The sequence below is a fragment of the Cyanistes caeruleus genome, chromosome 6 (assembly GCF_971803275.1).
Source record: "Cyanistes caeruleus chromosome 6, bCyaCae1.hap1.1, whole genome shotgun sequence".
Classification (NCBI taxonomy): domain Eukaryota; kingdom Metazoa; phylum Chordata; class Aves; order Passeriformes; family Paridae; genus Cyanistes; species Cyanistes caeruleus.
The window spans coordinates 21,780,302-21,796,542 of NC_141706.1; the positions used below are offsets into that span (position 1 = coordinate 21,780,302).

General features: G+C 49.9%; 2 protein-coding genes across 3 annotated transcripts in view; one reads left to right on the plus strand and one right to left on the minus strand.

Moving 5' to 3' along the window:
- Positions 1 to 7,554, minus strand: part of TSPAN32 (tetraspanin 32) — a 40,804-nt gene extending 33,250 nt beyond the window's left edge. The window contains exon 1 of one of the 2 annotated variants that reach the window (XM_086891716.1): positions 7,401 to 7,554. The gene's annotated coding sequence lies outside the window, so the exon portion shown is untranslated. The remainder of the gene's footprint in view (positions 1 to 7,400) is intronic. The other variant, XM_086891717.1, reaches the window with a different exon arrangement.
- ASCL2 (achaete-scute family bHLH transcription factor 2) lies at positions 6,495 to 8,156 on the plus strand. The gene is made up of 2 exons (XM_086891719.1): positions 6,495 to 7,228; positions 7,331 to 8,156. The coding sequence occupies exon 1, from the start codon at positions 6,696 to 6,698 to the stop codon at positions 7,215 to 7,217; it is 522 nt and encodes a 173-aa protein (XP_086747845.1). The 5' UTR covers positions 6,495 to 6,695; the 3' UTR covers positions 7,218 to 7,228; positions 7,331 to 8,156.
- The last annotated feature ends 8,085 nt before the right edge of the window (positions 8,157 to 16,241 follow it).

Sequence of the window (16,241 nt, forward strand, 5' to 3'; positions counted from 1 at the left end):
TGACTCACAGAGCTCTGAAAGCAGGTCTGTAACTTCTAACACCTGTGTTTCAACAGCTCCTTCCTCTGTTTTAGCTGAAAATTACTATTCCTGAGTAGCTTGACCGTATCTTCTGATGCTTCTCCCACCTGCAGTGCTTGGTGCCCCACCTTTGTGCCCACTCCCTCCGCCAAGTGCTCTGCCTGCTGGGCTCAGGGGTGGAGGGATTTTCTGCTGTTTCTCTTTCCTCTTTCTTACCCTCTATCCCATTCAGGTATGCCTTGAAAGGTTCCTGTTTGGGGCACAGCATATGTGGATTTCTAACATCACAAAAATAACAAAAGCAAAAGGAGTTGCTGCCTCACACTCAAAAACCAAAAGGAAAGTCACTCCCTCACCCAAAAGAAAGCAGGGGCATCAGTAGAGCTGGGATATTAAGATGTTGGGCTGTGGTTAAGGAAGGCATATTTGGCACATGGAAGGGCACTGCTGAGAGGAGAACAGAGGGCTCTGTGCTCATCTTACCTGTGCCCATCAACAAGGCAATCCGTGAAACACTTCACCTTCTGTGGGATTAAACTTTCTCTGGGTGCCCTTCTGTTGGCACACACCTGCCTCAGCAGGCACCTGCCTGTCTGCCCAGAAAGCACTGGTGAGAAGCAGGATTTCCCCTCAGCCTCATCCCAGTGGGAAAAGAGGCAGGGCTGGTGGCATGCTGGGGAACCACCCTCACAGCCAGCATGTGGGCTGGATGGCAGCTAGGTTTTTCCAGCAAGACTCAGCCTCCTGCCCACCATGGCAGGTTCATCAATTGGTCCCTTTTGCAACAGCACAACTTATCACTCCCAAAAGCTGTGCAAAAACCACAGGTGACCACAGCTCCTGCCTGTGGCTTCCTACCTTATCTCTGGTTATCAGTTGGAGCAGGGACAGATGGTAGTGAGCCTGAAAATACCCCAGGGAGCACAAGTGCTCTCTTTCTAGCCTTGTGGCAGCTTGCTGATTTCTGTTATGAAAATATTCATCAGCTGCATGGGTCTCAGAGGGAAGTGATACCTCATCCAGAAGGGGAGGATTGATTTTAAAAAGGGAACAAAGCCAGATCATATTTTTTTTGCAAAGCTATAAACCCCCAACCCTCTTCTGAGCTGGAGGGAAACGACACCCACTCTGTCAGAGGGATGTTCTGAAAGAGCTGAGGGATTTGATGTGTTAATGCTGCATGGGGTGAACTTGGGACACTAAACACAAATGGAGGAGAAGAGGTTGAATTTGTGCTGGTGCTTTCTTGACATCCACTTTTCTGGCTCTCACTCCATCAGTGCAGCCACCAGTGATGGAACAGCAGCACCCCAGCCTCAGCTGCTTGAACTCTGTTGATGCAGCAGGGAAGAGAATCTTCCCCCTTGGATTTGGGGCACTACTACACATGCTCCTGAGAAAGGATGGGCTGGAAGCAAGAAGGAGGATGTCACCCAGAAGCCAAAACTACATCCATCGTCCAGGCAGGACACACCTGTTCCAGGTCCCTGCTGCCTCTCAGGAGCCTCCTCCTTTTCCAGCCCACAGCACCACTGGGGAAAATACCTCCCCTCCGCAGCAGAAAGCAGCTCCAAATGTGTCAGATTTACAAGTGTCAGTGGCTCAGCCCATTCAGTCCCTCAGCTACTGCCCGTAACACGGCTGGATTCACCCTAAAGCTCGCTCGTAAATAAAACATGTCCATATCAAACCGCACCGCAGCCATAGGAACGATGGGAAGCCAGGGAGACCTCACAGCCTGCATCTGCCTTCCCGGGCACATCACAAGGATGCATTGTAAAGGCTGCTTAGCATTCATATAGCACATACACACAATCAAAGCTAAAAATCAGCTTTTAAACCCGGGGCCATCTCTTTTCAAAAAAGGAAAGAGAGGAGAAAATTGGGAGGTGCTGGGCTTTGCCAAGCTTCAGATGCACCATGCAGCTCCACTGTGAATGGAAACAAGGCTGGCTGGAGGCTGCCTTGGAAGACAAAACAAGAGAGAAATCATTGTATTTCCAAAGCACATCTTTACTTATTATTTTCAAAGCGTGTCTCAGAAATCCTCTAGTGATTCCCAGGTAATTTAAAATTATTATAGATGAGCAAATAAAATGTCAGAAGAGTTATTAAAAATAGTTCATCAAGCCAGAGAAAGATTACATTGGAAAAGAGCATAAGCTGGAGACAGGGAGTTCCCTGTCAAATAACTTCTTTCTCCACTGAAAGTGAAAGAACTGTACTCATAGCTCTAAAGCACCCTGCCCTACTCAAATTTAATTATTTTTTCTTTTTCACATGCTACCTAATTGCAAGCCATAACTGCTCAGCAGCCAGCTGTGCAGGTGATTGACCTGAAGACACAATGTGAACCCTGCCCCATCTAGCCCTGCTTCTGACAAAACCATTGTGAGCATGGCCCAGCCTGGTAAATGGGCTCACCAAGAACAGGGCTGCTCAACTGCCCATCACCCTTTATTTCAGCCATTCAACCTCTTAAGTTTTATTTATCTCAAGCAACAGGACCCTCATTGCTTTCCACTGAAGTCCAGAAAGATTTGGCAAAATACCCTAAAAAGTTCATGTCAGCTGGCTGTAATGCATGCATGACACCAGGACTGACCCAGCAGCCCACCTGCAGCCTTCCTGCTGGCACATGTGCCAAGTCAGGGGCAGCACTGCTCTCACCTTTGGCAGGTGCAAGAAGTAACATGTAGTGTAGAGGCCCTTTCCAAAGTCCCTTCTCCCTGAGCATCATTTGGCCGCCTTGCGGCACACTGGCTGAAGCCACGTGGAGCTGCAAAGTGTCCACACCAACCATGCAGTTATTTTTCCCTTACCTGCTCCAGGACAGGAGAATTTCTTCTCCCCACTCTCTAGGGATGAGTAGCACATTGCTGGATGCTCTCTCTCCCCAGATTATGATCAGGAAGTTGATTGTGAACACAGACAGTGTTTAATGATGTCTTGTTCTACTGGATCCTTACATAGTCATTAACTTTATAAAGAGATTTCAAAGGAGATTGCATTTCTGGGTACAAGATGTACCTACCTACCTACCTTCCTGCAGACTGTTGGGAAGTCAGCTGCACTACTAGGAAAGTATAAGCACTTGCTGTGTATTGTGCTCAGGCCCAGACCAAATGGCCTCATCTGGCTGGAAATAAAAGTCATGATCAGCAGCCCTGAAGCCAATTTGGACATGTCAAGTTCATCCTTGAGCGAGGAATCTCTGTGGCTGGAGGGTCTGTGCTCTCCCTTGAGACTGGGTTTACTGGTGTGCATTATTAATGAAAAAAAATTCCCTGTAGCTATTTTTGTATGATAAAAATCCAGTTATTACTCTTGAGCGTGGCAGAGACAGAAGGCTTTCTCTAGAAAAGTTTCAAGGGCAGCAGCTTCCCCTTTCCTGTGAGAAAGGTTTTCAGCAGAAATTAGAGACGAGGTAATAAAAGAACATCGGTATTACTCCACTGCAGTGATGCCCCTACTGACTAAGCTATGTCTGACAGCGAGCACAAGGGAAGCCCCCTGCTCCATCCAGGGCAGTTTTGCACATGCTGGAGACAAGTGCATGACACAGTCTGAGCTGAGCAAGCAGTCTGTGCACTCCCAATAAGGCACAAGCAGCTCCCCTGCGCCGCTGGGAATCCACCAGGAAAAATGTTCATGCGCTGCATGCCGTGAGCTGCTCCTCTTGGGTCAAGTCATCCAGAGAAGCTGTAGTAGGGCTGCTCATTGCTTTGCCCCAAGTCTACAGCATGGCCAAGAATGTCTTAGGAGCTGCTGAATTTGGGTGCTAAGGCTCCTGGCTACTTGACTACCAGAAAATCAAAGTGCTCACAGAGTCCTTACTGTCAGGAATTTCAGCTGGGCTGCCTGTGACACTGCAGTGGGGCTGGCTCCTTCAAGCCACTGCCACTCTGCAACCAATACCCAGGGAAAATACTTCTCTTCAACATAACGGAGCCTAGCTGCTCCCTAAATACCCCACATAGGTACAAAAAAAGCCCCCTCTGTGTAACATCAAGGAATCGTGAATAGCTCTTTGACCATTTTTGGCTTAGATACACCTGAGGACCAGCAGCAAAGTGGTTCAGGGCAGCCAGGGGAATACAGACCCTTTGATATCCATATCGTGCTGCAGAGGCTTGCTGGCATGTGATGATACATCCCCACCACCAAGATGGTACCAAAGACACCAGCTTGGAGCATTTTCCTTACATTGGTTTATGTTTGCCTGCAAAAAAGTGAAGCCCTGTAACTGAACTGCCTCACACCGTTGTTTTTTTGGGTTTGTTTGTTTGTTTGTTTGTTTAAAGGGTAGGAGCAAAGCCCTGAGGACAGCACATCCTGAAGTTGTGCTGAAGCTGAGTGGACACGCCCCAGGGCAGTGGGTTCATGTAGCTCCCCCTCCATCCATCCTATTTATTTAGCAAAGCACTATTCAAGTTGTTTCTTTCCACAAGGACTTCCCCAGGACTCTAAGAGGATGAGCCTTTGTCGTTCCCGTTCCATCCAGCTATCTGAATGCACCTTATCCTGCTGCTCTTCCCACTAGAGCTGGAAACAAGGCTTGCCTGATGGAGAGCCAAGTAGGATTGCTTGGCACGGCACAGGGAAGCCAGTCTGCAACCCCCGAGCTACAAAAGCTTTGCATTTTCCTTCTTGCCTCCATGCCTTTATCCTTTAAACTCCCACTGAAGCCCAAAAAGCCGGTCTATGGATGACGCCGTTGGTAAGACGACCCACGCCAATACTATAAATCTTTGTTATTACACATTTTTGGTGGATGTAACAAAGCAGAGCCCCGGTGTGTCCCGTCTGTCAGGCAAGCACCGACCGGCAGCCAGGTGCCTGCACTCCCCGCTCCGCAGGGCAAGCCCTGGGAGCTGCCGGGCCACTGCTCGCCAGGTTCCCGGTGTGGGGAGGGGGCGGCTTGTGGCACACCTGAAGGGACAGGACCCAGGGCTTCCACCTCATCTCGGGCAGCAGCGGGGAGTCCCGGCTGCTCCTCACTGCCCGCTCTGAGGAGCGGGGGAGGCGGGGCGAGAGTGGGGACCCACCCCGAAGTAATCATAAAAACGGAATTAAAATGAAATGTTAAAAACCGCCAGGGCAGAGGCGGTGATCTGAGGGGAGGGCTGCCGCAGGGGGACAGGGAGCGCGGCCAGAGGGGCTGGGAAAGGACAGGGTCAGGGCCGGTGGGGTGTGGGTGTGGGTGTGGGTGTGGGTGGGTGTGTGGGTGTGGGTGTGTGTCTGTGTCTGTGTGTGTGTCTGTGTGTCTGTGTGTGTCTGTGTGTCTGTGTGTGTCTGTGTGTGTCTGTGTGTCTGTCTGTGTGTGTGTGTGTCTGTGTGTGTGTCTGTGTGTGTGTCTGTGTGTGTGTCTGTGTGTCTGTGTGTCAGTCTGTGTCTGTGTCTGTGTGTGTCTGTGTGTGTCTGTCAGTCTGTGTCTGTGTGTGTCTGTGTGTCTGTGTGTGTCTGTCTGTCAGTCTGTGTGTGTGTGTCTGTGTGTGTCTGTGTGTGTGTGTGTGTCTGTGTGTCTGTGTGTGTCTGTGTGTCTGTGTGTGTCTGTGTGTCTGTGTGTGTCTGTCTGTCAGTCTGTGTCTGTGTGTGTGTCTGTGTGTGTCTGTGTGTCCCTCTGTGTGTGCGTGTACGTGTGTCTGTACGTGTATCTGTGTGTGTGTCTGTCTGTGTGTCTATCTGTGTGTGTGCGTGTGTCTCAGTGTCTGTGTGTCTCTGTGTGTGTGTCTGTGTGTGTCTATCTGTGTCCGTGTGTGTGTCTGTCAGTCTGTGTGTATGTGTCTGTGTCTGTCTCTGTGTGTGTGTGTCTGTGTGTGTGTATGCGTGTCTGTCCATCTGTCTGTGTCTATGTGTGTCTGTGTGTGTCTGTCAGTCTGTGACTGTATGTGTGTGTGTCCATCTGTCTGTGTCTGTGTGTCTGTGTGTGTGTCTGTCTGTCAGTCTGTGTCTGTGTGTGTGTCTGTGTCTATGTGTGTCAGTCTGTGTCTATGTGTGTCAGTCTGTGTCTGTCTGTCAGTCTGTGTGTGTGTCTGTGTCTATGTGTGTCAGTGTGTGTGTGTGTGTCTGTGTCTATGTGTGTCAGTCTGTGTCTGTGTCTGTCAGTCTGTGTCTGTCTGTCAGTCTGTGTGTGTGTCTGTGTCTATGTGTGTCTGTGTCTGTCAGTCTGTCTGTCAGTCTGTGTCTCTGTGTGTCTATGTGTGTCTGTGTCTGTCAGTCTGTGTGTGTGTGTGTGTGTGTGAGGGGTGGGGGGGGCGGATGCCGGGTGCCGGCGGCGCCACGCGCCGGGCGCGCGCGGGGGCGGGTGCGCGCGCGGGGGAGGGCGCGGGCGGGGTGCCGTTGGCGGCGGGCGCGCGTGGCGCGGCGTGCGCGGCGCGTGCGGCCGGCGGGGGCCCGCGAGCGGCGGCGGCGGCGCGTTGATAAGGGGCCGGCCGGCAGCGGGACTCGCCGCAGAGACGCGGAGCGGCGGCGGGAGAGCACGGGCATGGGGGTGAACTGCCCCGCGCTGCCCACCCCCGCCTGCTTTGTCTCGCTTTAAATTTAGTTGTGAATTTTTTTTTATTATTATTATTGTTATTTTTAAAGTTTTGGTTTGTTTGTTTTTTGTTTTTTTTTTGGTTTGGTTTGGTATTTTTTTTTTCCCCTCCCGCCGCCATCGTGGACGCCCGGCGATGAACGGCGGGGCTCTGCCGCCGCTTCCCCCCGCCGCAGCCCGCGGCCGCCGGCGGCCCGCCTCCCCCGAGCTGCTGCGCTGCAAGCGCCGCCTGGCTTTCGCCGCCCTGCCGGGCACCGGGGCGGCGGCGGCGGCCGCCGTGGCCCGTCGGAACGAGCGGGAGCGCAACCGCGTGCGGCTCGTCAACCTGGGCTTCGCCGCCCTCCGCCAGCACGTCCCCCACGGCGCCGCCAGCAAGAAGATGAGCAAGGTGGAGACTCTCCGCTCCGCCGTCGAGTACATCCGCGCCCTGCAGCGGCTCCTCGACGAGCACGACGCCGCCGCCTCTTTCCCCGACGGCCGCGGGCGGGTGGCCGTCGGGGAAGTTGGCGGCGGCGGCGGCTACTCCTCCGCTTCTCCCTCCTTCGCCTCCTCCGCGCCCGGCTCGCCGTGCTCCTCGGAGGAGAGCGGATACGACGCGGCGCTCAGCCCCGAGGAGCGGGAGCTGCTGGACTTCACCAGCTGGCTGGGGAGCTACTGACACGGCGGGAGGTGAGGGGCGGCCGGCGGGGAGGGGGCACCGCTTCCTCCCTCCCCCGGCGCTGGGGGAGCGGGGCACCGACCCACCGGGGCTCTCCTCCCGTCTCTCCGCAGCCGCGCTCAGCCCGCAGCACGTCGGCACCCGCGGGCTCGGCGGCAGCAGCGGCCCCCCGAGGGTACTGACCTCCACCCCGGAGGGGCCCCGCTGGCTGCTTTTCTCGCCGGGTTCAGCCGTCGTCTTCTGGCTGTGGAAAGTGCAATGGGGTGGCTGACTGCGGGGTCCCCCTCCTTGGCCGCCGGGAGCTGCCGACCCACGGAGAGGATGCGCGAGCGAACCTGCTTCCCCCCGCCGCTGCTGTCTGGTGTTGCTTTGAAGGGGTGGAAAAGAAAGAAAAAAAAAAAGAAAAAAGAAACTAGAAACACTTGATGCTTCCTTGTTTCTGGAGGGGGAGGGAATTTTTTTATCATGTCAGATTCTATTTTATATGTAACTTGAACTGCCTATAGGGACACTGGTGTATGAAGACTTATTTTTGTACCAGAAACCTTAGAGAAAAGGGATGAGATGGTTCTATTTTTAGCGGGTCCTATCCACTTGTTCTTGAACACTACCAGCTGGAATGTTTTGGGAACATAGACGGTATAGATGAAAAGGTGTTTGTTAGGTTTGTTAATTTGGGTTTTTTTTTTTAATTATTCTCTCCAAACTTTTTGGTAAAAGACTGTAAAGTTATGTTGTGTTTTAACGTGGTGTCTGAGTTTGCCTGGTGTGAAGGTCCACCTCTCTGAAAACTGAAGTTTTTTTAAAAAAAATGTATTGAAGGCATTTTTCTATGCACTTGCTAGGATTTCTTAAGTTGTACATACACAGTTTTTAAGAGAGTATCATATTTTATGTAAATTGACTTTATAAATAAAAATCTATTTATAAATGGCTTCAAGGGGTGTAAGATATGTGTATTTGCCAGAATTGCCCAAGGTGACTTAACTATGGCCTGAAGGGGTGGGAGAGGGGAGTAACAGAGCAATACAGCAGAGAGGCAGTTCTCCCTGGACCGGGTTTCATGTGCAGAAGGGAATAAGAAGCGGCATGGCATAATCTCCAGACTTACTTTTTTTTTCCCCCATTCAAGTTTTATAAACTCAGCATTTGGAGCAGGTCCTGCAGGTAAGATGTGTGGGGGAGCTGCAGATGTGCATAGGAGACAAGGCAGGTTTGGTGCTGGTAACCCCTGCCCTGAACGTGCACAAGGTGCAGCTGCAGGAGGCTGTATGGCCCCTGCCTGGGATGATGGGAGAGTCATGGGAAGGTAAAGAGGAAGTGGGTATCTGAAGTTTGTTTGTCCTGGAAGCAGCTCTCAGGAGGTAAGTTGGGGTGCCTTTATTCACGGGAGCAGCATCTCTGAGAGCAGTGTTGTCCTTTAAAAACCACATGTAACCCAGAGTCAGACTCATAAGCTCTGTCCCTTATGTTTGGGGTCATGCTGAGGACCTGCTTCAGAGGAGGTGAGTCAGAGGTAAAAACTGTGTGTCTTTAAGGTAAGAATGCTGTGAAACAAAACACAGGGCTGATGGCGTGAAAAACTATGGTAGAGACTGTTAATTCCCTTAAAGAGCTCTAGTGAATGTTAGGAGTTGTCGAATGGAGCAAAATGGGCTGGCCTGTAAAATATGCTGAATGAACACAAAGCAGAAATGGTTATTAAAATTGACCTACTTTACAAGGACCTTGTGTATAATCTCTGCTGCCTTAGTACTGGGAAGGTAAAATTTTTCAGGAGTGTCACTCTGTAATTCCAGATTCAGTAATTGCAGTGGATACTCTGTAATCCAGATCTGTAAGAATACTCCACATACATGATTCCATTCAAAGAGGAAAAGAAAAACCTCCAAAACAAGTCATGGGAAAATGAAGGCTCTAAGAGCATGCAGCATTTATGAGCCTGCAATCAAGAGCAATAGTTACTGTGCATCAAGTTCATTCCCTAATAAAAGTTGCTCTAATAAACAGTCCCTTTGAAAGGCACAGGGAATTCAATTCTTAATAAATGTCTCGCAAAGGTTTTATACCCATAAAGGTATAAAGAGCCATAAAGGCTCTTCAACAGTACCCCAGGTAGGTGCAAGAGCTGTGAGCTGACCTGGGCTGTGCTTGGCACCATCAGGGAGGGCTAGTGGAATGGGGGAGTAATGTGGTACCTTTCCCCAGAGAGACTTTAAGGGCTTCATCCTCGCAGATGACCTCCAAAAAATTATCCAAACATAAACTCATAGAGATTCCCATGTATTTATTCTCAGCCTAAACAAGCATCATGCCATCTTTTCCAAGTTGTTCAGAAATCGTTTGCATTAGCCTGCAGAAGTGTCCCATTATTGCAGAATGCATCTGTTTAAAGCATGTTACTACTGCTTGGCAGGGCGTCTGTTTTCTTTCCTTAGGTGCACTGATCATTTTAGTATTACCAAAAGCAGTATTTGGCTCTCAGTCAAGTAAGTAACTCACAGCATTGTTGCCATGTTCATCTGATCACCCAAGATACCATTGCAGCAACTTTGAAGCAGTATCAACTGTAACTCTATTGGCAAGAAACTAGCTGTAAGCGATTTTCACTTTAGCAACACTAATATTAGGTGGGGGGGGAAAAGAGCTTAGTCAGCATCACAAGTTACCTTAATGCTGTCAGTCAGTGCTTCAGTCAAAACTAGAGGGAAATCAGGAAGGTACAATTTTCCTTTAAAAACCCCACAGTGGTCATGAGTCTTCCAAACAGCTGTGGGGAAAGAAGGTGGTGCAGGAAAAAGGATGTATGTTTGTTTTAGAAACACGGGATGGACAGAGGGACTCCTTTCCCCAGCCATGGTCATGGTGACAAGTCATTAGCAGATTCTCAGATCAATCTGCTGAAGAGACCTCTGCTACACCAGAGAGAAGGGTACTGAATCATTCTACCCTTTAAAGGAAGCATTAGGGAGGATGCAAGGTAGGTTCTGTGGCAGTTGCAGCGGGTACCTTCAGCCAGTCCAGCTCACTCATCTTCAGCACCACCTGAGGACTGCTTGGACTCTGCTGAGGAGACTTCTGACCCTAAAACCTCACACCTAGAACTCTGCTCCATTTGTGCAGAATATATGCCAGTTCGAAGACTTGGAGATGAAAGCCCTCTGACCATGAGAGTCACCTGTCAGCAGCAAGAGTAACAGCAGATCTGTCTCTCAGCCAGGTGCTTCCCATGCTTGGAGGAGCCAGCTACACTTGATGATGGGACCCGCAGTGTCTGGGTTAGCTGCCATCGACAAGAGCTGCCCTGAGGGATTCTAGGAGGCCTGGATGCCTGCCTGAACTGCTACACTAAACACTTGTGGCCGGGACGGGAATGCCTCTGATGAGAACATCATTTCTCTTTAGATGAACAACTAGAAACTCAGTGCCTAAAGTGGAAACCCCAGCTCCCAGCAAGACACAAACTCAGCCATAAGGTACAGGGCTGCAGGAGAGTCATAGTCAGATTCAGGCAAAAGAAAATATGCTGAGGAATTCTGAGAAGTAAAGGGGGAAAAAAGGCTGGGGACTCCAGAGGGCACACACTTGTCAATGTGCAGGTACGAAGCACACTTCTGTAAACCTGTCACGTCTCCATCCACCGATGGGCTCCTATTTTCCCAAGCAGCATTTTGCATGCCTCAGACATGGCTAATAAAGTAGAAACAAGTTTCAGGATGGTGTCAAGATTAGCTGCCCCATCCCCAGGCTGAAAGAACCCTTCAATTTTCAACCACTCTCCCCTCCTTGGCATTTTTTTGTTGCTCAGACTGAAGCTTTTCTTACTACCCAAAGCAATTAAAGCCCAGTACGTGGCAAAAAATAATCCCATGCATTATTGCCTGGTAATATTTAAATGATGATGTCTCTCAAGGGCAACCTCAGCTTCGGTTCCATGGCTATACTCCTTCCAAATTTCTTCACATACTACTAAAAATAATTTTGAAGGAAGAGCCTGTGCAGCCTGCTTGAAGGCTTGTACACCACAGGAAGACCTGGAAAGCAGGCGGGAGGATGCCCTGCAGCATCCCCATGGCAGAATGACATCGCTGGTCCTCCTTGCAGGGAGAGCGGCTTCAGCAGAGCCCAGCACCACAGAAAAGAGAACATTAGGAGATAATAGTCCAGGAGAAAAGGGCTCTCTCCTGATCCTGCCACCACAAGGTATCACCAGTAAATACCCTCTTTGCCACAGATCTTCCTGCGGAAAATAGCCCACGATTGGTTTCAATGTAAAACAACTCACATTTACATTAACACCTCATAAAGATCTTGTTCCGGAGAGCAGGCAGCGAGGCGAGCTCCGGTGAATCAGCTTTGTTGCTGCCTCCCCTCCCATGGGTGAGGAGCAGCCGCCAAGAAAATTCTTGTCCTGCCGGCCTTTGGTGTGCGCACCGAGGCTGCTGGGCTGCCCCGGCTTGTGGGCACACGGCTGTGTGCCGAGACTGCTCCCGAGGTCATTTCACTCTTTTCATGCAGGTCACAGAGTAGCTGGCTAACAGCGACAATTTTCAGTCATTTCTTATCTGGATTGGATGCGGGCCAGCAGCTCGGGAGGGTGCATAGCTGGGAGAGAAGGCAGCCCCTTGCACAGCTGACGGCAGAAAGCAGAGCTGGCCTGGCTTTGCCCGGCTCGGGCATTGCTTCCCAGAAACTTCCACCGACAAAACATTAGCCAAAGGCATACCTGGGAATAATGGGACTAACAATATGAAAGGAGCCCCAGGTGTAATCACAAGTTAATGTCACACCCTAAGGAAGCTATCGGGCAGTACAACAAACGAGTGAGAATTCCAGGGACACATCAACGCCCAGCTCCTCTGGAGCTTTGTGCACCCTCTGGCACACATGAACACAGGAACTCTGCCAGGTGCTTTCAGAGCAGCCCTGGGACTCTGCAAGTCTTCCAAGCCGCTGTCTGGGACTTGCTCTGTGGAGAAGTGAGTGGATGCTCCTGTGGCTGGATCTGAGAACATGGAGGGGTTTTACACTTACAGATTCTCAGTCTTTGTATTATATTTGAGTACTTTCTTCCACCCCTTATTTTCACATAATAAAGATCCACTGAGAATAATAGTAAAGCTGGTACAAAAAAGAGAGAGGTGGCATGGTTAAGGCCCTTCCCAGTAAGAGAGGCTCGCTCGTTTGCACCTCTGCTGTCATCTTCAAGAAGGGAAAATTGAAAGGGAACATCAGCATCCTTGGCTTAGGGAAAGTGTTGCAAAAACATCAGAGACTGAGATTTCTGCTATAAATTAAATTGAAAGTCTCTCCTGGTCTTGAGACCCTACAATCAGACAGAGATGACTGTTCAGATCAGGATAACTAAATTCTCATTTTCTGCAGGTCACTGCCTGCCCCCTTACTCCTGCTGTCCCCTCTCTTTTGTCCCCAGGCACAACAAGGTGGCAAAAGAATAAATGAAGTGACTCTCACAAGTCTCATCATGGCTGTGCTACAGGTGAGGCAGGAAAGAGATCCTCAGAGAAACCCCAGCCAGATGGTAGGCTGCAACACCAGCATCCACACACGGTGAGCAGGAAAAACCCAAGACTAGACAGACATTTGTAATCTACCAAAGCCATCAGCATTGTTGTACAAGAGAGGAGAAATAAACAGTCAAGTAGAGAAACATAGAAATGGAAAGCAGAAGCAAGTGTAAGAGAGTGGTCAACAGTGGAAAGCATGGTGCATTAAATCAGAGCAAGAAGCACAGGGAAATGATTTCAAATATTGGTCTGTGATACCCTTCCCTCCCCTTCCATAAATGCTTTTGTTTATGGGTAGATGTTAATAACAGCAGAAGCATAAACATCAGAAAAAAAGAAACTTGTGGTAAGGCAATTGTTTGGCTTCAGGGACCAGGGCAGTGCTTCAGGCTTTGACCTGCGAGCATCCACTTTGCTGCTGGAGAAGCCTCAGTTGTCTCCTTTCATCTCCTGGCCTCAGCCCCAGCACTTACAGCCTGCAGTACAACAGTTATCCAGTCACCAGACCCAGTAAATTGTGCTTGCTTTTTAAGTTATTTGGTTTTGCCTTTTTTTTTTTTTTTTTTTTTTTTTTTTTTAAGGGAAGAGAAACCAACAAAGAGGCATGATAGCCCCAAGGGGAATTTTCTGTTAAAGTCACTGCCAAAAGAATGACCAATTTGTAAGTGAAATGTTGACACTTTTATAACACAGCAAATATCTTTCCCTTGAATGAAGCACTTCAAGACTTTTTTTTCTGATTTTTTTTTTTGTAGAAAAGATGAATTTTGTCAAGATGTTAAATACTAGTAGGAAGTGTTGCAATACTATAACACATCTTTCCTTTCACTCTGTTTCCTATGTACAATTCCTTCAAGACTCCACAAAGGAGCCACAGTCACTTTAGCAGAGCCATCCACAGAAAAAGCAGATGAAACCCACGGGGTAAATAAAAGTGTAGCTTAGAAGTATTACCAGCAGAGTACCTGCAAAGCCCTCTGCACAGGCTGCTGACTCCCATTTTCCTGGCACCAGCCTGCCTTCACCATGGGCATGTTTATATCAAAGGAGAGCCAGCTGGTGTCACTGGAAGCAACTGGTCCCCTCAGTGAAACACCTGCACGTGATTCAGTGCCAAGGGTGCTTCTGTGCCTTCTTCTCCTCACCCAGGAGACACCAGAGGAAACTGGGCAATAGAGAGGGTGAGATGTGCTTCCAGCAGCTTGAAGTTCGCAGCACACGCTGCATTTGGGGCTGATTTGAATGGAGGCATGGATGGGGAGCAGGTCTGGGTGAAGCAGCTCAGCTCTGCAGCATCTCCTTGGCTGATTCCCTGAACCCTCCCTCCAGCAGCCTCCAGGAGTGTCCCACAGGCTGCACCCCTGCACACTGCACAGACCCTGAGTGCTGCTGAGATGGTTTATACCCTTTGGTCTTTGGTCTTGCTAGAGGACAGCCAGTAAAGGGAGGTGAGAGCAGAGAAGCTTTTGAAGTGGGGAGACCACAAAGCTCATTTAGGATGCATACACCACCAAAAAACCCCAGCCACCAGACAGTAATAACTTCCAAACAGTGCTGACTGGAGTTGAAAACAGTGATGTACTGGCAGAAAAACTAGTGCCTAAGCCAAGTTCAGACGTGGTGTAAGCTGAATTTGACTGTTTATGATGCTGAAGAGTGCTAATGGTTGCCGGCAGGCAAGTCTTGCTGTTAAAGAGAAACACACGACTTGTTTAAGGGACCTCTGGGCACTCATTCAGGCCTAGCAGAAATCATAACCAACCCACTCTGTGCACTAAAACCTGCTGGAGAAAGCGAGGACAGTGTCATGTTCCTTGGTGGAATTTGGGGTTGCAGGACACAGGCTGCATTTAGTGTGCACATTGCAGAATCATGGACGGAGCAGAAAGCTGGAGAGAGGGCAGAGGATGAGAGACCCTGGGGATGCAGTCTGGGGCAGGAGACCACACAGGCTGCCTACAAGATGCTTTCTTCTGCTGTGTTTGGGGAGATAGGATTTGGGACCATTCTTTGTAAAAAGGGAGATACAGTGAATAAGAAGGATTTTAGAAGTGGAGCATTTGCATTAGAAAATGGTCCATTCTGGGAGTTGTTGAATGCAATGATTTTTCATTCCAAAATGTTGAATATTTTATTGAGATTGACAAATTTCTTCCTGGTCAAAATGTACAGCAGACCGTTTGCTGAAGAAAAGACTTCACTCTGGGTCAATTTTAAAATTTCATTTTAAGGTACCTCTGAACTATAGATACATCAAAGTGCAGTGATGACATTTGAGCTACCAGAAAAATTCTGGGCTCTGCTTCTTCCTTAACAAAATGATAGCAAGTCAGCATGAGAAAGAATCAGGTGGTCAGCTGGAAAACAGCAAGTTGGAAACAGTAGAGGTACGAACGTGTGTGACAGCTTGTCCCCAAAGTCCTCCAGCCACGGGGGTAACCTTGATGTTCAAAATATTCTCCTAAAACATCTCAGGGGTCAGGATCTGTGTGGCATTAACAGCCCTGGGTGCTCTCTGCCCCAGATTCAGCCCCGCCGTGGGATTTGCAGCACACTGTGCAGGGACCAGAAGACTCTGCTGAGACACAGATGTCACAGCTTATGTAGAGGGAGGGATTCTCCTCACAGGGTCCTCCCCGAGCCCTTTTTTCTCCAGTGCCTTTGGTCTGCTCCCCCCCCCCCCAGCTCTACTTAAAATTAACTTTGCATCAGACATCAACCCACTTTCTTTCTCAGTGCTTTCACCGTGGGAGAAAGCTGGAAGTGGGAGGTGGAGCACAGGGAGCAAAGGGAAAAAAAAGAAAATGGAAAATATGGAAGAAAATGAGAGGCTGAGGAGGAAGGGGAGGAGCGGGGAGGAAGGGGTTGAAAGGGCTGGAGAGGGACAGGGGCAGGGTGGCCCCCGGCTGCCCCACATTGTGCTTGGCTCTATCCATCTAAATAAAGGGACCATCCTGACTTGTGTCCCAGCTGGGAGAGGTTTTGTTGCCTTGTGGGTTTTGGTGTCGTCCCCTCCCCCTGTTTTGCTCCCCCTCCTCTCTTCCCTCCCCTCCCCGCTTTCATCCCGACTGCATCAAAGTGCCCCCGTGTCTCCGACTCCTCGGGCATTTCCACCCCCTCCTGGAGGCACAATGTCCCCCTTTGTAGCCACCACCCAGATGACCTTTTCTACCTTCTTATCCTCATTTATCCCTGTGCCCCCAGGGTAAATAAACCCCGGGGCGAGAGATGGATAGAAGCTGGGATGGAGAGAGCTGGCCCTGGGGCAGGTGCTTCCTTTGGCAGCCCCAGCAGCCCCAGCGAGGCAGGGGTATGAGCATGAGTTATTGGGAAGTGGTTTGTGCACCAGGGACGATCAGTCTGCCCAGCATCCCACAGTGAGGTGGAAATGCAGGTTTCACCCCAAAAGAGAGTGCATCCCTACTTGCACTTCACTTAAATGCCCATGTCAGCCAGGCCCATAGGCGGGGCAGAGCCAGGCTTGAGTTGGGGCAGC